At 34.7% G+C, this 25162-nt stretch overlaps 1 protein-coding gene across 1 annotated transcript; it reads right to left on the minus strand.

Annotated features, from left to right (window-relative positions):
- Positions 1 to 11527: 11527 nt before the first annotated feature.
- Positions 11528 to 24835, minus strand: LOC147402900 (oxysterol-binding protein-related protein 1C-like). The gene is made up of 10 exons (XM_086438293.1): positions 23575 to 24835; positions 23103 to 23459; positions 19032 to 19131; positions 16343 to 16791; positions 15894 to 16049; positions 15249 to 15416; positions 15031 to 15171; positions 12239 to 12469; positions 12009 to 12122; positions 11528 to 11883 (listed from the first exon to the last, which is right to left on the minus strand). The coding sequence occupies exons 1-10, from the start codon at positions 24154 to 24156 to the stop codon at positions 11680 to 11682; spliced, it is 2502 nt and encodes an 833-aa protein (XP_086294419.1). The 5' UTR covers positions 24157 to 24835; the 3' UTR covers positions 11528 to 11679.
- Between the last annotated feature and the right edge of the window lie 327 nt (positions 24836 to 25162).

A 25162-nucleotide genomic window follows, 5' to 3' on the forward strand; every position in this document is an offset into this window, starting at 1 on the left:
CAAAATTTCGATGGAACCCTCTCTTTTAAAAGACACATGGTGCCTCTAAGGAGGTATCTTAAATATTAATAAAAAAAAACCTAGGATTATAAAATAAACTCAAAAGGCTATATGTCATATTAGACAAAGGGTTCCTACAAAACTTTGAAGCAATCTGATTGCTTCAAAGTCGGATTTCACAAACGTGGATATATGTGATGAATCAAGATCCCGAATATAGTGTCTCGGTCCTATAACATGGGAATGGTGTTTACGTGACAAATTATAATTGATGTCTAAAAGACCCCAAACACCTAAATAATTTGTGCACGTAGTTCAATGTATTTTAAATCCAACCAAAATGTGCAACATAAAGATCATGCCTAACTATAGGAATGGAACACTGTTCTGGATCACGATTCATCCATAATAGATTTTGGTTACATTATACTAAACCATTGCCAAAACTAACTTGGTACACCTTTACACATAAAGTGATCGGTTGTCTTTCCTTAACATATCCCACTTAGGATGGTGGCTCACACATGTATCCTGAAGTTGACCTCCAATTTCTTTTAAGTTAGGTGGACCTTTAATGTCTTCTAGATATCATCTATAAATTGCTAAGTTGGTATATTTGGTTCTTTATATTTTTAATTCAAATATTTTATTGGAAATAATGATCATTAATTTAATCAATTGATACGCAAGATTTAACTAACCGACAGTAAATGCATGATTTAATTAATTAATTAAGATCTAATTTCTATTGCAAACTCCTTAAGACAGACTTTAAATTATTATTCAATTTTTTTTTTCCTGAAAATGAAAATGAGTCGTTCCAAACAGTCCCTTTTATAGTTGGAATTGGGCCATCCCACTCTTGTGGGACCCACTTTCACAGTCGTTGTAGTGCGACTAGTGTCAACCATGATATGCTTCAATCTTCAACGTGATAAATTTAATAATTTAGGTTGATTTAGACAACCACTACAGATTTTGCTAATATGTTGAGAAATGGTCCCAGTGTTTTCGAAAGAGGATTTCTATTGCCACACCATCTTTTGTTAGGTTGAGATTGAAGATCTACGTATCTTAAGAATTGAAGATGATGGTATTTAGATCATTTTTTTTGTTAGTCCCTCGTAGTAAAACAAGATCAACACGTGGGAGTCCCTAAAATATTCTACAAAATGTGATTGGGTATGTCAAAATCACCCGTAAATTTATCTCTTGGATTTGATCCAAAGATTTTTAAAAAAATACAATTTTTTTTTTTTTGGATCCGATGGTGTTAAATTTTGGTATAAAAATTTAAATCATTCCACGTAGTAAAACAAGATCAACACGTGGGAGTCCCTAAAATATTCATCAAAATGTATTTGGGTATGTCAAAATCACCCATAAATTTGTCTCTTGGATTTGATCCAAAGATTTTTTAAAAAATACAAATTTTTTTTTGGATCCGATGGTGTTAAATTTTGGTATAAAAATTTAAACCATCCCCCCCCCCCCCTGTTGAAGCTAAACTAAATTTTTTAGGTATGATAAAAAAAATTATTATAAATTTTTTTATGCGCACTCGTGAACTCAATGATACGGCCATTAATGAGTCATTTAAACAATAATGATCTTTATAATTCTTTTTTAATATAAATTTTTTGATCTAAAATAAAGTTTATAAAGCTGAAGTGGGGATAATTTATAATAATTAGATCATCGAACATGATTTGTATATAGATCCTACCAATAGGAGTCTCACTTCGAAGGAGACTGCCCACTTCAAAATTTTGGAGAAATCATTTCCATTTCTCCTTTGCATGACACGAGCCCCCTTATGTTTTCAAGTTGATGTGATGCGCCACTTCACATTTTGGTGAATATTTGATATACTTTCTTGTATATGTTCTCAAATTGGTGACATGCCCACTATGTCTTGTTTGTGGACAAGCTATCTCAGATATATTCACAAGAAAAACGTCACGTGTCATGCAGAGAGATGATTCCTTCAATTCCTTGAAGTGGGTTATTCACGAAAAATTGTTTGCTCACAAAATTTTGGTGGAGCTCATAGAAATCTGGGATCCACCGTTCACATGTACCCACGTGTGTTGAATGACATTCCTAATTTACAAAAGTACCATTGTCAATTTACACTTTGCTGATGTGGAGGTGTGTATAGAATCATAGAAACTTTTCATCGAATGCATTACTCAAAATATGTACCACTTCAAGTTGAAGCATTTTGGGAGTAAGAACTAACTGATGGTGTCTCTTAAGTAGGAGTGTTAATGGGTTGATTCTGGTTCAATTTCTAAGGAACTTGAACCATAACCATTATATTTATTTTGGTTTCGATTCCATTTATAATAGAATCAGAACCAAAATTGTTAAAAAAACATGGGCACCCATCGGTTCCAATTCTCAATAATAGAATTAGAAAAAAAGTATGAGTCACGCTGGAGTGACCTCAAGATTGTACCTCATATCACACATCTTGACATGAAAGTGGACAGGAACCATAGAAGCTTTTTCACTTGTATCTTGATAAAAAGCATTTATGGTTCCCATACACTTTCACGTTGAGATGTGCAATGTGAGGTACAATCTTGAGGTCACTTCAACATCATTCAAAAAGTATTTCAAATCATTATAAACATTTTTCCTTTCAAAAAATTAACATATTACTTACAAAATTATTAAATCTAATTTGTTATATACCAAAAAAACAAGTTAATTATTTTTTTTCAAAGATAAAAATTTACCTTATGTAAAAGTAATAAATTTTTAGAAGAGATCGCTCATTTTAAACCTCAATTGATAATTTATATGTGAAATTGAAGAACTTTATATAATTTGCATTAATATTGAAATAGAAGAATACCTCAAATCATCTATAATATAAAAAGAAATGACCAAATAAATCATTTTTGGATACCCATTGGATAGAACTTAATAGTTCCGGCTCCTATCGATTTGGTTCCATTTTAGATCCGAATCTAATTGATTCCAATTAAAAGGGAATCGAAATCAGGATTTTCGATTCTAATTCCAATTCAATTTTGGTTAAATGGGCACTCATTGACACCCCTACCCCTAAGGGGAGATTCTAACTTAAGTACTCCACGTCATGATGTGGTCCTGAACATCTCTACAAGAGGTTGATGAAGGGGGTAGTTTGATTGATTTATTTTCACTCTTTAATAGTAGTCGAAGTTCAAGATGGGGCATGTCGTCAGTTTAAAAACATATGGATGTATGCCATCATTCCTCCACCCTGTGTGCATAGGATCCGGACTCTTTTTGTTTTTATTTTTATAGAACCCCAAAATCAATCAAGACCCAATTCAGACATAACTTGTGATGAGATTGTTGTAGTGGTCTAAGTACAACTGGCCTTTTAAGGACCGAGTTAGGTCTCAATCAAGCTTGGCCCAAGCGCATCCATTCTTAGCCTATATGATGAACTTACTTGATGCCTTGTTACATCTCATATCCACACAATCTAGATGGGGACTGAAACTATAAAGAAAGGCAAAAGGGAGATAAGGGAGGTGGGTGATCTGATCTTCAAAATCTCTCTCTCTCTTAGGGATAACTAGGGTTAGAGATCTTTTTTTTTTAAGGTAATAGAGGGTATTTAATAGACCCCCACTCATCGAAAGAAGGTTCCAATCTTAAATAGGATTTGCCTAATGCATCCTCATTTACAATATTAAAAAAACTGAGTTTGGAATTCAGAAGAGAGTAAAGAAATATAAAATTTGAATAAAAATGGTTGGAAAAGATTCGATGTGATTCATTTGTTACAAAATATATCAATTAATCAAACTAAAATGCCCACACGAACATCATGACACTTCACGACAATGATATTGTAATAGTGTCCTTCGATTTCCTTCTTCTTAAACATGATTTGAAGAGTTAAAGATGAATTTGATTACTAGTTTCATTGCATTTGGTTTGACTTGTTTTTGAGGTCATATGACTAATACAAATGAAAATATATTGAAAAGAAACCAAAGAAACACCTTAGTCTATAAAGAACGTATAAGTTCAATGTACTAAAAGAGCAAAAGAGAAAAAAGACCAAAAATCCTTACTCCCAAGATGTGGCTTGACCCTTTCCCACCAAAACTGGGTGGAGTAGACCCAAAAGTTTGTGCCACGTGGAAAATTTATCGAGAGGGAGTTGTACAACTCCTAGACTACAAGATTTACTGTAACAATTAGGTGCTCACGTCACACGTTTACTGGGCCCACCATGTGATATATGTATCTCTCCTTCGATACACTCGTACGCACGGAATTTATAGAGTCCAGTTTTAAAATTGGATCAACAATGTTTTGAAATAGCAACAGTAACCTATACGTCTAGACCAATGGAAATTAATTCAAAGTTCCAATTAGAACATATATAATATATGGCTATGACTGCCATTACGAAAGTTCAAATACGTCAACTTGTGGTGATTTGACGGGGACCAGAATTTTCTATACTTTAGAGAGATTCTATTGCCACACCAACTTTTGTTATCACCACCCTAATTCATGATACTTGGAAGTAAATGAATTTTCATATTTTGGGGATAAGATTTAAATGACATGTAAATAGGTTACAAGTCCTGATATTTTGATATCCAAATCAGAACTAACTTCCTGACACCCACAAACATATTATATGTTAATTAATTAATTAGTTGAGATCTGATTTCTGTAGTAAACTCCTTAAGACAAATTTTCAATTATTATTCATTTTTTTTTTTTTTTATACTGAAAATGAAAATGAGTTGTAGCAAACAGTCCCTTTTGTAGTTGGAATTGAGGCCATTCCACTCTTGTGGGGTCCACTTTCTCACGTCCTAGTTGAAGTGCGACGCACAACTTTTTGCTACGTGTCAACCATGATAAGCCCTCAATCCTTCAACGTGATAAATTTAATAATTTAGGGCGATTAGACAGCCACTACAGATTTTGCTAATATTTGTAAATATAACCCGTATTTTCAAAAGCTAACTTCTATTGCCACACCATATTTTATAAATTAGAAAGTTAACCTAAAAATTGAAACTGATGGTATTTAGGTCATTTTTTTTTTGTTAGTCCCCGTTATAAAAAAAAAAAAAAGTCAATACGCTGGAGTACCTAAAATATTCATCAAATGTGATGGGGTATTATATCAAAATCACTCATAAATTTGTCTCTTGGATTTGATCCAAAGATTAAAAAATGGGGGAAAAAAATTATCTGATCCCCCTTCTCCCCTTTATTTGGAGCTAAACTAGTCATGTCTTAGCTTGGTCTCGATGGATCTAAGTCGAATTCAAGCTTATTTTAGGTTTGATGAAAAATGATTATGTGCACTCGAGGACTCAAGGATACGACCATTGAGACATTTTAAAAATAATGATCTTCATAATTCTTTTTTAATATAAATTTTTTGATCTAAAATAAAGTTTGTAAAGTTGACCTCCGAAGTAGGGATGATTTATTATAATTAGATCATCTAACATGATTTTTATATAGATCCTACCAATAGGAGTTTGACTTTGAAGAAGGTTGCCCACTTCCATATATTGGAGAAACAATTTCCTTATCTCCTTTGCATGACATGAGGCCCCTTATGTTTTCAAGTTGATGAGATGTGCCTCTCCACATTTTGGTGAATATTTTATATACCTTTGTATATATGTCCTCAAATTAGAGATGTGCCCACCTTGTCACCAGTTTGTAGAAAATAAATATCACAAACTAACTTACTTGTACAAAAATAAATATCACTTGAAGCATTTTGGGAGTAAGAACAAACCAATGGTGGCTCTGAAGGGGACGTTTGAACTCAGGACCTTCACTTATTTCTAAGGTGTGGTCCTGAACATCTTTCCAAGAGGTTGATGGAGGGGAGTGGATCCTTTGTAGTTTGTGTTTCTAGCAATTCTCTGTAGTGGTCTTTCCACAATGGAAAGATCATGTTAGAAGGAAAATCTAACACCTCAGAGATATACGGATTATGTCTTAGACCTGATTTGAAAATGAACGGCTACTGAACTCCATGAAATTTAATGAAAAAATTTTAATGTTGCTACCAAGTGGCACTCTCTCTACCACCTAATCCACTACAAGAAACATGAACTACAAAGGATCCACTCCCTTGATGAAGGGAGTAGTTCGATTTATTTCTTTTAGGTTCTAATAGAAGATAATGGTCAAGATGGAGCATATCATGAGTTTGAAAACATATGGACGCATATCAAATGTTCACCAAAAAATGGAGAGGCAATGCCTTATTACCCTAATAAAAACTTCTTCCCACTTATTGGAACTTGGAAGCAACTCACAACTTGGGTCTGCCCAACCCGTCCTGATCCAATCTATCATGAATTTGGTTTGGATAATGTTATTAAGCTCATTTAGATATTAGATTTAGTCAAACTAGACCCAAATCATGTTTGGGATCATAGTCAGGCGTAGGACCTAAAATATGTATATTATAGATATAAAATTTTACTTTCATGTTTTCAATTAGGATAGAGAGAAAGAGAGATTGAATCTTATTTTGATGAAAAAAAAATATCAAATGATATTAAAAGATGCATGAAATCATTTTTTATAGAACCTGAAAATCAATCCGGACCGGAATCAGGCGTAACCTGTTTTGACCCGATTGGGATTGAATCAAGCCCGACCCAAACCCACCCATTATGAGCCCAAAGGACGAACTTAATTAATGGCTTGATGCATGTCATCTCCACAGCTTCTAGAAGTAGACTGAAACTATAAAGAAAGTCACGAGGAGAGAGATAGGGCAGGTGTGTGACTGATCTTCAAAATCTCTCTTAGAGAGAGTGAGAGAGAGAGAGAGAGATCTTGTCGAGTAGAAGAAATATAAAATTTGAATTAAAATGGTTGTAAGAGATTCGATGTGATTCGTTTTTTCGAAAATTGTATCAATCAATCAAACCAAAATGCCCACATGAACATGATGTTGTTACTGCGTCCTTGTTCGATATGATTTCCTTCTTCCTCTTCTTCTTCTACTTCTTCGACGTGATTGAAGAGTCAAAGATTATTTCGATTATTATAACATTTTAACCATTCTTCCAAGTTTTGTTTCTTTCAATTCTCCAATAACGTGTAACAGCAGTTGTCCAATGTACGGCTGAGATCGTCAAGAAAACACAAATTACCTAGAGATCAGTTGTACTTTCTGAGGAGGTGGTCTTTCGCAACATGTTTGAAGAGGGAAAAAAACACTTGATGGAACCCTCCTTGCATCATGACACGTGGTCTTTTCAAGGAGATATCCTAAATATCTATGAAAAAAAAAATAAGGGTTTGAAATAAATCAAAAAGTTACGTATCATGATGCAGAGCATGATCGTTTGATTCATTTCTTGGTTGTCAAAAGCAATGCTTTTAAAAAATCGAATGGATGATTGAACTGAATTTTTGTCAAATTGATCGAACCTTGTTCAATTTGGTTGGATTGATTTATGTTTATTTAAAAATATGCATATATTTTTCCTATATATCATTACTTATATTCATAAAAGCATATAATAATCATCAAAATCGATGGTTCATTAGTCGAATCAATTTAATTATAAGAACTGATACAATGTATTGCATCTCCGGGGTGGAGCAAAGAAGATTGTGAGAAATTGGAAGATATCGACGAGGACATCATAAAAAGTGCAATGATATGCCTCTTTTCGTAAAGGTTTTGGGAGGTCTCATGCTCTTCGGAAGAACCAACAAATTTTGGAAAGTGATGCATGGAAATTACAAGAGGTTGAAGAAGGTGTTTTGACATGAAACCATTGAGAGCTCTATCAATCATGAGAGTAATTAAAAAAGAGTTGAGTTACGATATCCAAATTTTGCAAGACTATTAATACCCATTGAAAAGGGATTGTGCCATAGGCCTAAGATTTTCAATGGACCAAGTTTAGATGAAATAGCAACTTGTTATGGTTCGAGGTTTGATTTGAATCTAATCCTATTTTGATCTCGACAAATGGATGTAAGTCTTAATCTATCATTATTGATCATAAAAAATATAGTTCATTGAAATTTACATTTTTATTTCATATTTTTTTACTCTTATAACAAGAGAAGAAAAAGTAAAGTGGTTCAATATCAAAATTTGGATGATGAAAATGCCTCAAAATTTGCATTTATCCTTATTATCATCATGGACATTTTTGTCAAATAGGATAAAACAATATTCCACTGCCGCTCTTAGAAATACATTAGTTTGTTTTCTAAAATTATAAAAATAGATTTTTTCATGTTATATAAAAAGTTATTAATCTTGAGAACCATCACAACTGACAAATCCCCCTTATCAAAGGGCTAACATGTCAAACAAAGATCTCAATAATACAATACTTGATGCTATAATCATACCTCGGATTCATATAGGAAAAAATTTCTTGAAATTTTAAGGAAAGAAATATAATATATTAGATGTAAGTAATCTGTTTTTCTATTTGTGTCATAAGTTTCCTTCTTAATTTTTTTTTTTTTTTTTTTTTCAAATGGCAAGGTACAACACACATAATTAATGCGATACATTAATTTTAGAGAGTTGTTGTTGCCACACCAACTGTGTGCAATTTTTAGGATGATTTATATAAGGATTGGCTTGGCATTAGTAAAAATTGGTGTGAAAATATTAACTCTCCAATTTTAAAAGATCATAGAACTTATCAAATATTTTTCTATTAATAATATATTTATTTCGTGTTCGTCCGGTGGGGTTGGGTTAATGGGCCAGTGGACTCAATTGATACCCCTACATTGAACCAAACGTTTAAACCTTAAACAAGTCTCCTTTTTATTTATTTTTTTCCTTTACAAATCTTACAACAAATGTGATTAATTTGGTACAATAATTCTAAAAGATTCTATAAATTCCAAATTCAATTTTTATTTTCTTTTGTTTCTATCATACAATGAACCTTTATTAACTTTCCTTTTATTTATTTATTTTCTTACATCCTATAACACGCACAATTATTATTATTATGATACATTATTTTCAAAAAGATTTTACAACTTTTTAATCATTTTTTTATTAGGAAAATAATTTATCTTGTTTATATCACACATTAAACTTAACAGGAGTGGATTCTCTACAGCACTCTTTTCTTTGTAGCACTTTTTGATAGATAGGAAAGCACCAATCAACCACAACCATTGAAGATCTTTTAAAAATTAAAACTTCAGTGACCGCCCATTTTCAAACTCATGGATTATGTATAGGAAATGCTGTTTTTTATTAAATCAGATTTAGGCCTTTAGCACTGGAGGGTTGTGTTGGTATTTTATTTGAATATGGTCCTCCCTCCATTATAGATTAAGTGCCATACGGCGCCACGGGAAAAGAGTGTTACAGAGGATCTTCCACGCTCACCAAACTGTGTTTGCAAATGGGCTATAGAAATTCATTTTTACACAAAATTCTTAAGAATATTTTCTTATTATTAGAGAAAACTTTTATTGACACCACCACTTTCTTATACTACATTATTAATATAATTAAATAGATTTATGGGATGGAGACGATTGTACTTTCACTTTCACGTTCCAAACACTAGAGTGATTGGGGGAGAGGAAAAGAATGAGAGAAATTGCTTCTAAGATCGATAGTGATATCGAGGTCAGATTTTGAAAGGATAGGTGGCGTGAAAGATTTACGTGTTTGTTTTCTATTATTTTTCTTGTCAAATAAAAGAAATTAAGCTCTACAACATGTGGTTGAGGTAGACAGGGAGGCTATGTCTTTGAATTTAGTCTTCAAAAGGAATTTGAATTATTGAAAGATTGACTTGACTGCTAAATTGACGAGGTAGATTTTAATCAAGTCATTAGGCTCAAGAATCAAAGATTAAATAAAAGAAAATTAGGTCTAAAAGTCAAGATGGAAAAGAATTTGATCAAGTAATTGGACTCATTGTTATCCATTTCAATCATCGACTTTTCAACTCACGTGTTCATTCAAAGATATCATTTTTTGTGTAGTTAATTGTCTTTGATAAGATCCTAATCATAGACCAATCTCAATCTTAAGACAATAATACTATGAATTTTCGTGTTGTGCAATGAGAGTGTTGAAAATGTAGTAGTCAAATTTGAGGAGTGAAGGGGTGATTCATTTTTGGTAGATTGGATTCCTTGATTGTGTTTGCCTGTGAGTTGTTGATTCTTATTTTATTTTTTATCCTTTTCTAATTGAGGGTTTAATTCCTTTGGAAGTGTTGTGTTGGTTCTCATTCCTTGGTAGGTCATACTGTTCTCCTAAACTTGGAGAAATATCAAATAAGTAAAAGAAAAAAACTTGAAATAAGCAGAACTTTAAGATATATATATATATTTAATCTAAAAAAAATTCTCTAAAAGATGCAAAGTATTCTAATAAAAAATCCGAGAGTAGTGAACATAAAAATATTTTCATTGGAAAAAATGATAAATGGGAGAAGAAAATTGATTTCAAGGATTTTAAGAAGAAAATAAAAACAGAAAGGTTAGGGAAACAGTATTTTCCAGTCATATTGGATGACCAATGAAAAAGTAACTTTTTTTTTTTCAATTGTGGTTCAAAAAATAATAATGATAAACTGAATATAAATAATAATATAAAAAAAAAAAACTCAACTGAAGTGGAATGGGCACATACCATAGATTTTTTCCATGTGTATCTTGAAGAAAAATCTATGGTTCTATGCACATGTATATATTCATTCTTATTTGGTATTTTATACTTGATTTATATAAAATATTGTGGTGGTAATAGATGTTCTCTTGTGAAATGAGACCACACGAGTCTTAAATCAAATACGACGGCTGGAAATCATAATATCAGGTTATAATCTTTGATGTCTCTTTTTTTTGCTTATCAAAGGGCGGGGGACCAAATTTTCAAGTGTTTAGTGTGGTTTGAAATACTATGCCACGCAACATTTTGGTTGGACTTGGATGCCATTTGATACATTTAGATGAACTCTAATATCATTTGACAACACACACGAGCGGAACTAGTAAAGAACCAGATGCAGTCAATATCTTGGATGTTTTTAGATACCCTTTGCATCCATGTTCTAATTTGAGATACTCAGTGTATTTTCAACTCACCACGCTCTAATTTGTATCTCCCTCCCCCTCAATTTTTTGAAGATGTCATTGTCCTTTGACTTGGGCCTTCTCTCATAGACTAATTGAAAATGATCTAAATACCCTTTTCTTCAATCCCAAACAAAAAAATACAATCAAAAACTTTGAATTTTCTCCCCCAAAAGCATTACTCTCGGAAGCTTTTCAACCTTACCAGCAACTATAGTTTGCCTCTACTACAATAAAATCCTGACTACGCCCCCCATGAATGGACCCAGACGCCATTGGGGCGGAAATGGGGTCATTACAACACAAGGATAAAACCAAGGTTGCTAGACCCATGCACCAAAAGCCAACTTGATTGGTGACTTTTAGTAACACTTATGAAAATCGAGTGGGGAGGGAGGGACAAATAGAAAGCTAGTATTGTGGCTAAAAAATAAGCTATAGTTACAGAATTATATTATGTACTAAGAAAAATCTAGAAAGAGGGATGAATGTCTTTTTATTACATGTCAACCACCTTTAATCTACCTCTGTTTACATGCCGTGTGGCACCTCAATTGCTCGAAATGGCGAGCATTGTTAGTTAATTTGGTATGAGGACACAGAGTCAGATTCTCGGTCGAACATTTGATCCGTGGGCACTTGGCCAAAGATATCGGGACAGAATTCCCAGTTTCCCTTCTCCCTAGCCTCCCAGTACCCACCAATATAGCAATATGTATCACTCCCTTCATCCTTTGCAAACCAACGCGGCTTCCAACCCCTCTCTTGCATCTTCCGCGACTGTATCCACATTAACCCAATTTCTCGTTATCTCTACTATATTGTGTTACATGGAGTAACACCATCAACAAAGAAATCTATGCATATAAGCGTCCAATTCATTGACACATTAAAGACAAAATTACCTGTCGCTGCCTCTGTTCTAGCCGTAACTTTTCCGAATTTGCCATTTCATACTCCCCATTCTCTAGGCACCTCTGATCAGGTCTGAGCCTTGAATCTGTTGGTGGCAACTTTTCCTGCATTTAAGAATTAATATTAATTGTACCTAGAGATGAGATGCATTATTACTTGCAAGAGTATATAGGCATTGGTTGGAAGATTGCAGTAAATCAGTTGAGAACATCATCGTCACCTTCAGCTCAGGGTTGAGCTCATTGAGTGTAATTGCAAAGCGTGTCAAGTTATATCTGGTCGGAAACTTGGATGGCTTACTCCGCTTCCAGAGCAATTGGGCATCGGACAACGATTCCGGTCCTTTTCCCTTCCCAGAACAATCTCCATTCACATAATGCATGCTTTCATCCCATTTTCCAAAAAGCGTAGCCACTGTTTTACCACTCCTGTCTTGAACTATACCTTGTACCTGCAATACAACACAACTACATCTGTCATGTAAGGTAGATAGGACTTAACCAAAGATGCAGTAGTTGTCCGTATGCATGGGGTGGTCACTATACTACCACACTGCAAGTGGGCAATATTTGTTTCAATTCAAGTTGTTTCACATTGTGGGCTCTATCAAAAGATTCCCTGTATCAAATCTATCTAAAGGTTAGAGGAAACTTCGTCAGATGGTTGATCTGATCAAAGTGATCCTTGGTCAAGGTCTCTTACATGGGGTTAATTGATCAAACAGTTAAAAACAAAACCGTTCACTATTCTTGAAATATAGAGCAACTATGAGAACTGTGTACCAGGTGTCGAAGAGACGGAGACTACCTAATGTTTCTAGAAAATTAAATTCTAAAAACATCTTTGAGCAACTTTCAGGTGTCCTTTTTTTGCCTTTTTTTTTTTCCATCTCTACCCCGACCACAAATCCATAACCACTTAATTACACGTGCACCCCACCCACTAGTACTCGACTAGTAATAGTTATGATGATGATGATAGTGTGGTTCACTCTTGAGCCATGGCCAATGTTTTGAAAGGTGTGAAGCATATAAGCCTCCTTGCCTCCAAAAGCCTAGGAGTAAGGCTCAAGAACCAACGAGACATTGGTGAGATGGCTAGGAATGCCTCAGGAGGCAGAGGTCCTGAGTTTGATTCCCCCACTTGGTGCCCCCCCCCCCGGCGGGATTTATCCAAGTACAATATGGTACATGTGGAAAGGGCTCGTGGGATTAGTCAGGTTCTCTAAGAGGCCCGGATACCCAAGTTATAATAATAAAAAAAAAGTAAGCCTCAAGAAGGTACAAGGTGTAATTGAAGTTAAAAGGGACTAGTTATTATGATTTACCACAGAAAAAAAAAACACTCATATTAAGGTAGGATCTTGAACCACTGGCTAACTAGTATGAGACCTCCAAGAATCAAATTTTTTATTTTTTCATTTGAAGGCATTTATTACTTGTTCTTGTGTATCTTTTACAATTTATCAACTTAAGTTCATTATTAGGAGTATGGTCCCTTGATTGGTCAACCAAACAATGTTTACAAGGTATATTGTTAGCAAACATGATAATATAGACAATAATGGTTAGTTGCTGACTTCTTTGTGAATTTGTGGACCTCAATCCAGGAGACTTTATCCTTCTCCCATGTAAAACTCTAGTTTCTATGAGTTTCTTTACTCCATCATTAACAAATTTAGTTACCTGAAAACATTTCTAATTCAAGCTACAGAGACAACGTATTTCATATTTACTAGTTTAAATGAGCAGAAGACAATTTAAATCATCTTAATGAATGTTGTTTAGGGATAGAAGATAAAGAGAAGGAATAGGTTGGGGAAAAGAAGGGGGAGGGGGGAAATATTTTTTATATGTTTTTCTGTCTATGTGATGAAAGACAGGAGGCTTAAGACTCACCTGAGCCTCACACCTTATGCCTTAAGGCTTAAGCCTCGACTGGGTAAGCATTTTCGAAATGATTCTTTAAGGTTTCATCCTAGATGCAAAAAAACCGAGTGGTTTAAAGCATAATCCTCAATACACCTTTTTTGCTGTTCTTATTCTAAAATGCCCTCCGAAATATCTTTAAAGTCTTCATAAGGGCATGCTGTGTAAAGTAGTCTTTTACTATCACTATAGAAAATAAGAGAGGACATGTACTGCTGTCTGCTTCTCATACATTCACTTTAAAACCTAGATGGATTTAAAAAAAAATCAGTACTTATAGTCCATAATTAGAATTGTTGTAAAGAATGAATCCATTAAAAATCTTTCACAGATTACTTTCCAATGATAACCATTCATTTGAGTGTTCTTAACTACAAAATTTATGATAATTGTAATTTTAAATTTTATATGATACCCGAAGTAACTTGATTTATCATGACTAACAATCATAATCATCAAAGCCTTGTCCCAACGATTTGGGCTCGGCTCATCTTCTTCCATTCCAAATTGTCCAAAGCCCACTTTTTCAGTTGTTGGAATTGTGTTCATATCTGATTTCAATATCTCTATCCAAGTTCTTTTGCATCTTCCTGTTGCTCTACCTTCAACTTGAAAATTCCTTCTAAATATGGCTGTATTTCAAAGTTTATGACCTATTGGAGCTACTCATACATTTTCTTGAATGTATTCATTCCTAACTTTTGAAATAGAAAAAAATAAGTTTTTAAGTTACCATGTCTTGTTTTCTAAGGAAAATATACTACTTGAGACATATCTCCAAATATCGGTTCAAATCAGAAAGATTTCACTTTCTCATCTTACGGATATTAACTTCTTTGGGACCATATTAGACATTAGGGTAAGAAAAAATAAAAATAAAAATATTTTTTGCTAAATTAAAAATCTGCTGTCATAAATCTTGATCCTAATATATCTAGTATGTAAAATTGCCATTTACAGTACCATTGCAAGAATAACAATAGAACATTGAGGAATCACACAAGAATCGAGGTAAAGTAGAAGTTTTCCAGGTACTGATTATGATACAATAAAAATGAATAACAAGATAAGAATAATGGGGCACCTGGTGAGGATTTCGATCTATGATCGATTGCTCTTTGAATTTCAGTTTACATGAATATTCACGATTTCCCTGTATACGCATTGTACCATAGTGATCGCAGTAGAGCTTCCCCAGTATAAGGTTGTAAATGGAGGTTGTGACCTGATCGAGAGAATCCACCATTAAGCTGACAACTCAACAAGAAATAAATTCAGTGATTTCAGTCATTTTGTTTATACCTTGTTCCATTGAAAAACTTCTCCATCATCAAACTCAAGAGTCAGCAAACCCACTGGGTCGAGCTGAATTGAACGACCCCAAAATTTGCTTTTCAGATTGCCATCACCCCAAAATTTCCATCCATTACCCTCACAGTGGCATGCCATAATCATAGGATGATGACTAACCTGTATCAAGTAAAAAAAATCGTAGGCACATGGTATATCAGACTATGCAATGTGGGCATCAGAATAATTTGGAAAACTTTAAGGATCTAATATTAGTATAGGTAAGACACAAATGGTAGTCATATGAGCCAAATTTCTTAAAAAAGACTCTAAAAAACTGGGAACAGTGCCCACAGAGTATTTGGGCTAAACCCGTATCCAAGTTTCTTCAAAAACTTGGATCTACAGAAATATAAACTGAACTTATTCGACTTAACAACAGTACTAACAGAGAAACGATAACCAAAAAAGAACTATATGGTATGCAGGTCCTAAGAAGGATAGAAAAACTATCTCTTCGAATAGATTTTGTACATATAGCGACCGATCCAAATATCCAACACAATGTACACATGTATTCCACATTATATTTGGCCTGACAATGTAGTGGTGTGGTGTGATTTAAATCTAGGAAGTAGCTAGGGGTAAAGATGAAACCTTCTCTGAGAAGAAACGAAGGCCTTTGTCAGGATAGTCAGCCTCATATGTCTCCCCCAAAAGCGGATTAAACGGTTTGCAATTTCTTCCTTCAGTAGAAGCATATCCGGACATAGCAAATGCTGCTACATTAAGAACCCTCATAAGGCCATTACCCTACAAAATTTTATCAAACAGGTTACTATAATTTTAATAAGAAAATGCATACAGAATAGTTTGATATTTTGGTGGAATACTTCAAACTTATACCATAAAGTGCAAAATAATGCAGTTTTAAAATATTTGGACATTAGCGCCAAGCCTATGAGGATTAGAAAACTATGAAGACATTGCATTAAGCAATAAATTTGAAGATTGGCATATTATGAAAGAATTTATTAAAGTAAACACTTTCACTGTCATATATGGTTTTGAAAAAAAAGGTCATTAAGTTCTTATTACAAGCTTACCCTTTTACCCCATTCATATGCTCGGTCGACGAGGAAAGAGTATTCAAAATCTTCAAAACACTTCTGTAAAGATGATAATGGCTCATTGAAGTAAACAGGAAGACAAACTTTGGTGAGATCCTTCCCAATGTTATCCTTAATCATTGACCAGAGACTAACTCCCTTCTCTTTTTCGATTGGGTCAGGGAGTTTCTTACGCCGACTAACATAAGGATAGTTAGTTCCAACAGCTTTAATGGAAGGATCAATACCATCCTCAGAATCAATTGCATAAAGCTCTTCATCATCAGAATTGAATGATGATCTCTGAAATTCAGACCCACTACTTTTAAAAGAACTTGATGAGAGGAAATCCCGTGTATCAAAGAAAGTGTTGTCATCATCATCTGTTTCTTCCTCTGCGGCATCGTGTCTTTCATTGTCATCATCAGATTCAGTTGCACTTCCTTCTGAAAAATCACTCAAACAAAGAAAAAAGGTCTGCTTAAGGACATTATAGAAGAAAGACCATAGCTAAAAGTGAGTGTGAACTAACACACCATTTTTGTTATCCAGCAAAATTAACATCAGAAAAGCAATTTAAAAAAAAAAAAAAAAAACTGGGTTGAGCATTTGATATTCACTTAATATATTTCCATAACACCTTTGGATCAATGCATTAAATGAAGCAGACCTATAAGCAAGCAAATCAATCAGTTGATCTACAAAGTCTAGTCAAACTAGAATTAGCTTATGACACAATTAAGAGCAAAGGAAAATCAATACAAAATTACCGATCAAAGGAAAAAAAGATAAAAGTGCAATAAAGAAACGAAAAAGAAATAGTTACAACCGGTTAAATTTTAATCTCGATATAGAATAAAAAACAGAATTTTTCTCCGTTAGATGTCCCATCAAATTCATATTTATAGCTTAAATGACATGTACCAAACTCCGTGTAGTGGTTAGTCAAAGAATTGCAGACTAAATGTTGATGACTGTATGCATCTATGCCATTTTCAGCCTTTAGTTTTTTCCTTTTAGATATTTCAAATTCACCAAACTGCTCCTACCTGTTTTTGTTATTGGTCTTCTCAATACATGTCCAAACCATCTCATTGGCCAAGGATAGTCATTTGACAGTCATTGATAGCAGCTTTAGCCAGCATGTTTGATCCCATAAGAGGTTAGAATGTATTACCTAATTTAAAATGAAAAAAAAATAAAAATGGAATGAACGCATAATATGCAACTGTAGCAAAAAAGTCCATTTCTTTGATAAAGAAATCTCAGTTTTGATAGAGTACTTTAAAGGCAGAAGAGTTTTAACACCAAAGTTTCCTCGATGAACAAATCACATCATCAAATTACATAATAGCTCAATCAGGCTTTGGGAGGGTGTTTGGTGTCAGAAATCTCCTTCAAGGATTGATTTTCTATCTATATACTCCTTATAGGACTGTAGGGAACTCTGAAGAGTCAGTGTTTGAAGGTAGAAAAAATGGGCATTTCATGGGACCTTGGCATAAAAAAGAAATTTGAACAATTGGAGGTTCACATAATAATAGCCCCTCTTGATAGGATTGTGGAGAGCATACTTCACCGATGGAACAGGAAAAGAGTATGCAAATGGTCCTCCAAGGGCAAAGTTTATTCTTTCAACAGGGAGATTGTACAAAGATCTTGCCCCATTTCCAGCTAAGATGATTTGAAAGACTCCTATTCCCTCTAAGGACGTAGTCTTTGTTGGGTAAGATTCACATAATCAATCACTTGATCAGTTGAGGCTTTGCAATTCCTAAGCATGTACATAATGTGTAAGACAATAGAGAGCAAATGGTGGACCACCTTTTAATGCATTGCCCATTTGCTCAGCCTATGTAGGTGGGAGTTATCTGTGATCATTGGCATTGAAGGAGCTCCAAAGACAATCATCCATTTGAGGGATAGTATGTGAAAACCCTCTCAACAAGAGGGAAAATTCTGTAGAACCTTCTTCCACGTGGAGTTTTCCCATCTTTGTCTAAGGAAAAGAACAAGAGAGTGATAGTAAGGAGGAGAGTCATGAGACAGTGACTTTGAAGATCAAAGCCTGTTTTGTTGTCCTTGATTTTCAAGAAGTAGGGGGTTGCCTTTATTCAATATTTGCTTCTTTGTTTTTTGACATAGAGATCACCAAGTATACCTTCAGAGATTGCCAAACGGCACTAGTATAGAATGCACACAGTTCAACAGTAGGAACTACATCTAGTAATTAAGTAACAATACCTCATTTGTACCTCTCACAATACATTTAGTCTAGTTCAAATGCCTTCAAGATGCCCTTCATAAATAGGTTGGAATACAGAAAGATCCAATATGCCATCGGCCTTAACATGGACATAAAATCCAACCATAGCATGTTCATAATTTAATATTTATAAAGACGAGGAAGTGAGGGACAGATATCCAATTGAATCTTTAAAACTCCACAAACAAAAAACCTATCAGCTTATGAACCATTTTATTCACTTTTCAGATAATAAATAATTTTCCAGGCTCATTTCTTATTATGAGAAAACAATAGAATAAAGGTCAACAAAAACCTTGTTCCGAAGATTCCCTTTATGGTAAATTAAATGAAATGCTTTACAACATAACCAGATCACATTGAGAGACAAGAGTAGTACTAATCAATATTAATGAACAATCATTTTACTTGGCATCATACCACTATATTTGTCCTGCCTTGATCTAGAGGCAGCCCCATGTTCCTTCCAATGTCTCTGGCTCTCATCAACAAGTGTATTCTCCAAATCAACTTTTTCTGTCTACACATTACATATAAAATGAGTAGTTCTTTAGCAGACTGTGAAGAAGAGGTTCTGAATTAAAAATTCCATACATATTAAGTCAAACTATCAATGCAATACCCTTGGATGGTGACATCCACCAAAGGCATTCAGGAAAAGACTTGAGCCATACATTTAGATTTGGAGATTCATTAGGAAGACGATTTTATGTTGCCATGATTTTATCAACATAACAGAGATGTTTGAACCTATGAGTAGATTAGACAGGAGAACAAATGGCATGGTTACTACACATATCACAACAGTAAGGAGCTTTCCAATCTATGAGCAACTTCTACAATTGAAAAACATAACTCCAAATAGCAGAGGTGGCATCAAGACAAGTCAAAAAAAAAGTAAGGAGAGGTGTAAGCCTAAGCCCCGAGACTGTATGAAGCATAAGCATTGAAAGTTCTATTGAAACATTTTTACAAATATGAGAAGTCGTGAAAATGAGAAAATGATAGAAAATCAAAATAATAAAACAAATCGTAATAAAAATGAGCAGAATAAGAGCACATGTAGATAATGTAGGAAAGCCAAATCTAAACAAATGGTTTACTGTTCACCTCTTTTTAGGTGAACATGAATAACAAAATCAAACTACTGTATGGAGCACATCATAAGGTATGGCATGGTAACCATGGAAGAACTTCAGGCATAAACTAACAACAAACAAAAAAGGACTGTAACAAAGACATTGACACAGATCAGTGTCTGACATCACTAAAAAGTGTCAAACAATTGACTGACCCTCATGAACCCAACACTGACACATTTATACAGTTTATTCCATAATTTACGATAGTTTAGTTCATATTAAGTATACAATTCAGAAAGAACATATTTGCATAAGGTGACAACATTAAATTCATATATATAATATAAATAATTGCTGAAAACAAATATCTGAATAAATTGAGATTTGTCAGAGAAGTGTGTCAGCATGTATACAACAAGACAATTTTTCTTTTTTCTTTTGAATAAGTGGTGGTTAGTGGTTACTAAATGAAAACAGGGCCTGCATCCATCCTGTCAGAGGTATCAACACCCAAAAACTTAGCAAATTACTGAGTAAGACACAATTTCTTACATCCCAAACTCTTAATGGAGTTTCCTTGTTCCATAGAACATAGGTGAATGACAATCACAAAACCATTAACTAGCTTTTTAGGATCAATTGATCAAAAAGAAAAATTAGGCAATTAATCAACCAAGGAGGCAATATTGCTAGTAATTAAACTACTGAAAAATCTCAACAAATAACACAAGCAAGCATAAACTGGTTCACTATCTAACCATAAGTGTACACTGGAAGTTGATCAATATCATAAAGAGATAGTAGAGTTCATGTTAACTAAGCATTTTGGATTCAACAATTGTTACTTAGTGAAGTAATCAGAAGGTACCTGCAACCTTAAACCAAATCATACCTCAAGCAGTAGTTCTTTACACAACATTTACAAATGCAATTGTCAATTATAAGCGCACAATTTATTGTTTCAACTATTCTGTCATCTTTCAAGAAGAAAGACACATAGACACATATTGTATGGCTTGTGAACAAGCTCTCTTGAGAGAAGGATATTTCTTTGACACGACAATTAATACCCCACTAATAAATGGGAGTAATGTATCTTCCTTTTTCCTGTGATCAACTAATCTAGGACAAACAAATTATCAACCCTTTCAGACTTGCAGGAAGCTAAGAAGCCTGGAACATTAAAGGATCTATAATGCTTTGTGCGGTCTAACCATTTGCATTATCATGACAGAATCTCAAAGGATGAAAACAAAAAAATGTATACTATTAACTAATAACTAGATCAAATAAGCTTTTTTTTTCCTTATTTTGTCATTAAAGGTAACAAGCAATTTTTCTACAATCTTCATTCGTAATATTATTTATTACCCATTTTTCCAAAAGTAAGCAATTTAAAAATGTTTTTATTTTACTTCCCATTAAAACATAAACAACCAATCCCTTTGGCACCTATGGAACAGGTGATGCACCATGAAATTCTTACCACTAATTCCAGTAGTAGTGGTAAGAAAAGCCTTAGTCCACCAATGTCAGTGTGTTGATTCGTAGAAATCTCTTAAGAGTCATTCTGCTTGACACCCACAGTTTTCCTTTGGAAAGACTTTACCATGTGCTGCAAAGATATCTGCTTTCTAAAGTGACATTTAAAGTCAAAGTATATTTCTTTTAATTTACATATAAAAGGGTACAAAATTATATATATACTTGATCCATGGAAACTATGCTAATTAAGCATTATCTCTAAGGGACGAAGCTGCCACAACTCTACATTCTTTGTCCGATTCTCGACTTACATCCCTCCAAACAATGTAACAAGAATATAGTTACGAGTGTAGGTACTCGACATGCATAAATGTATCTGACATGGTCCTTTGAAAGAACTAAATGACATGTTTGTACACCTCTATTATAATATTATATTTTAGATATATCTTACTAAGAAGTTTTTTCTTTATAAAAAAATGAAAACAAGGAAAGAAATATATAGAAAATAAAAGGAAGCATTTTCATACATCATATAGCAATCCAATAACCAAATAATTTAATGAGCATATTTATAATATCAAACACCTATAATTATGTTTAACAACTTGATAAATTAGTGTATGGACGCCAAACACACAAGCATTTAGAAATCATTTTGTACAGAAAAACCTTATAAATAAAAGGGTTCAAAATCTAGTCTCTTCTGAGACTCGAGAGTGTCATGATGAGACATTAGAAGTTCATCTTGGGTTTCTCTCGATTTTTTTTTGTAATGCCTCTATCAAGAAGCCTTTCCAAGTGATATAGACATATCTCAAGACTGAAACTGTAAACCATGGGTGGCATTGCCTTTGAACTTCATGATGTGTACTGAGATCGATACGCATGTCCATGCATGTCTAGAATAGAAAAAAACCCATGTCATTGTTAGATAGCCTTCAAGAAAAACTATAGACGTCAACCAATGACTCTTAAAGATATGAAGTATCTTTCAGAGATTCATCGACCACATTCCCAACAAAATAGGATAACTCAACTAAACTTTCAAAGAAAAATAAGAGGCATGGTATTACACATCATGCTTAATGCTATAAAAACATAATAGCTAGTAAGGGTTTTGGTCCATTCACCAAGGCTTTAAAAGGGCAGATCCCTGACAGCTTTTGTTAGTGCTCATGTTTGAGATGTGCACCTTGTGTGCATATAATGGGTGAAGACAGGTTTCGCACCTGGGTTGTGGTATTACCACTCACAAACATTACCAAGTTAGCACATCCAATATAATTTTCATTTACCTATAACCTACCAAAAAGTATTTTATAGCTTAAAATGTTCAAATTTATTTTGTTCTTTTACCTTTTCCCCCCTTTGTATAAAATGAATCACTGTTTTATTCCAAAAAAAACACACATATAGGGGAGGAACATGAAGCTAAACAATGAAATGTACTCACAATTCGGACAAACCAAGATATATACTTCCAACCACACCTCTTATCCACAGTGGTCGTGGTCACATCCCCAATTCATTGTTTCCTTCTCACGAAGATCCCTCAAAATGGAAAAAAAAACAAAACTAGCATCTATCTGAAACACGAGATTATCCCAGAATCGAAAAAGATCTTTGAAATTGATAAATACTCTTGTTTATAACAAAATATCAGCGAGAGGATTCTATCATCGCTCCCTTTTTATACAAAATGGATCATAAATCTATCAAATTTATCTAAAGCTAATGTAGAAGAAAATAAACCAATAATGCAATTGCAAACTCCGGCCCAGCCTACAGGCTCGTAATTTGAGTGGTTCATACTTCATAAACCATCAGGATTTACAGAATTCTGCACAGGAGAAACCGAAGAAGAAGAAGAAGAATTCCGAATTCGCAAAAGATGTTGTTTTCTACGAATCATTATATATACCTCTAGATGTCGCAATTTGTCAACGAGAAGTGATTGTTTCTGCTTGAGAAGCACAAGTTGGTTCTGAAGCGCCGAAAACTCACTCCTCATGATCTGCTCACTTTCCTGGATCACTGTCTCATTCACTCCTTCGACCAATAACCGTTGCCTCAGCTTCTCTGTGGAGACAACAACATTATCAACAGGAGCCATTAACTCGCTGTTTGAAATTCGAGGAAACATATCCTTCACTGCCTGCAATGCCTCCATCCATGCCACTCGATCTTCCCGATTATCTGCCCTTAAATGTAGCCTCTTTGTTCCAGTAAAAATTGAGAATCTCTTGTCATCCGATCTGCTCTCTCGGATTGAAGAAATCTAAATGAACCATTCAATCAGAAATTCAAAATTTCAGATTTTATGTATGAAATCCTTATATATATATATAAATAAATAAAGATTTTTCGAAGAAATTGAGAATTGAACTAGAGACCTTGAGGTGAATTTCGCCGAAAGGCTTGCGACGAAGCTGGGAGTTGCTGTTCTTGCTGCGAGAGATTCTACGAAGCGATTCCTCTCCAATAACTTTCGATCCTTTACCGGTTTCCTGATTGAGATAGATCTTATCTGGGCCGTGTATCTTGTAGTAAGAGAGAACTCCATCTTGGAGTACGAACCACCGAGGACGCCAACCTTTCCCGTAATTCACCCATTTGTACAGAATACCAGAGATTTCGTTACCAACGATATTGTTGATCTTCACATCTCGATGATCTTGTGGTTCATGAATCGACGGTAATCGCGACAACGAACCGGTTGATGATGGCGCCAATCGTTGAATCTGATGGCTGTGATCTCCGCTGCTACTGTAGCTTAAGTTGCTGTCGCTCTGGTTGTGATAAAAGCCATTGTTATTGGGATCTGAACTGGAGGCGTAAGGAGACGACGAAGATTCACGGCCACGATTTACCGAATCGGATCTGACGGTTGGCATCGCGATCAAATCAGCTAATGGAGACGATGATGTTGCAGAGTTCCGATCTCCAACAGTTGAGACGCAACAGAAAGGATGCATGAGGAATCAGAGAAAACAAAATTGGTGGAAAAAATTTTCCAGAAAAAAAAATGGAGAAGATAAATTCTGATACTACTGGTATTAATGGATGGAAGAGGAAGACGCGTACAATTTTATCTATTTATGTCTATATCTAGTTAGCTATTTATCATTATTTAGTTCTAAATATAGAACGAAACGCGACTTCGAGAACTCCGCCTCCACACGAAACCGACATCTTCGCCGGAGAGTTTGGAACTCCGGCGAAGTATTGATCGGAATCTGATGACACACACCGGACAATATGACCCACACAAACACAAAACCAAAACCTCCGAATCTCTCTCTCTGTCTCTCTCTCTCTTTTTCTAAGATTTGGCTTCAGAGTTGGTGGAGATGGAGGAGGGAAAGTATGAGTTTGGCTTCGGTGTTGTGAAGATGTGACAGCTGGCGTAGTGGAGGTGAGATGGGGACACGTGGAAGAACAAAAGTGATGGAGCAGGGAGGGACCAGGAGTAGGGTTTGATCGGAACTGAACTGGCTGTTGGAGACGAGACTTTAGATTTGGACGCGCAGGGGACGCGTGGGTACGCCTGAACTGGGTGGTGTGCTGAGTCCGGACCACGATTTCAAAAGTGTCACCGTGAGCACCGAAAAACCATTGCGTTGTCGTACGCAACGTGGCAGTTCCTGACATCGCGTTTATTAACTAAACGGATTTTGTGTTTCTGAGCCGTGAATCGTGAACCATGAACCGAATCGAACCGAACCGAAGGAGATTGAATGTGATGGGATAAAAGGATATCGAATCTCTCATCCGAAAAGATTCGATCCTCCGACCTCTCCTACTTTTTTATTTTTTATTTTTTTACTTGTTAATGAAACAATGATAAAGTGACACGTAGAAGAAAATGCTTTGTACTTCCTACGTGTAAGTGTTTCATTGTTTTTAACCAAACTTTCCAACAGATGTCGTAAGAGATACAAATTACTCTTCCACACGGCAGACCCCAAACTCAAATACTAT

The sequence above is a fragment of the Akebia trifoliata genome, chromosome 4 (assembly GCF_017979445.1).
Source record: "Akebia trifoliata isolate Shusen 1 chromosome 4, ASM1797944v1, whole genome shotgun sequence".
NCBI classification, from domain to species: Eukaryota; Viridiplantae; Streptophyta; class Magnoliopsida; order Ranunculales; family Lardizabalaceae; genus Akebia; species Akebia trifoliata.

What these genes read in the sequence shown, in the direction of transcription:
- LOC147402900 (XM_086438293.1), bottom strand. Translation starts at nt 24,156, where the DNA reads ATGCATCCTTTCTGTTGCGTCTCAACTGTTGGAGATCGGAACTCTGCA. An exon ending in AAGGCAGGACAAATATAGTG is followed by an intron (nt 16,792 to 19,031) that starts GTATGATGCCAA and finishes GTGATTTTTCAG; the next exon opens with AAGGAAGTGCAACTGAATCT. An exon ending in TTCGTTTCTTCTCAGAGAAG is followed by an intron (nt 15,417 to 15,893) that starts GTTTCATCTTTA and finishes TACTTGATACAG; the next exon opens with GTTAGTCATCATCCTATGAT.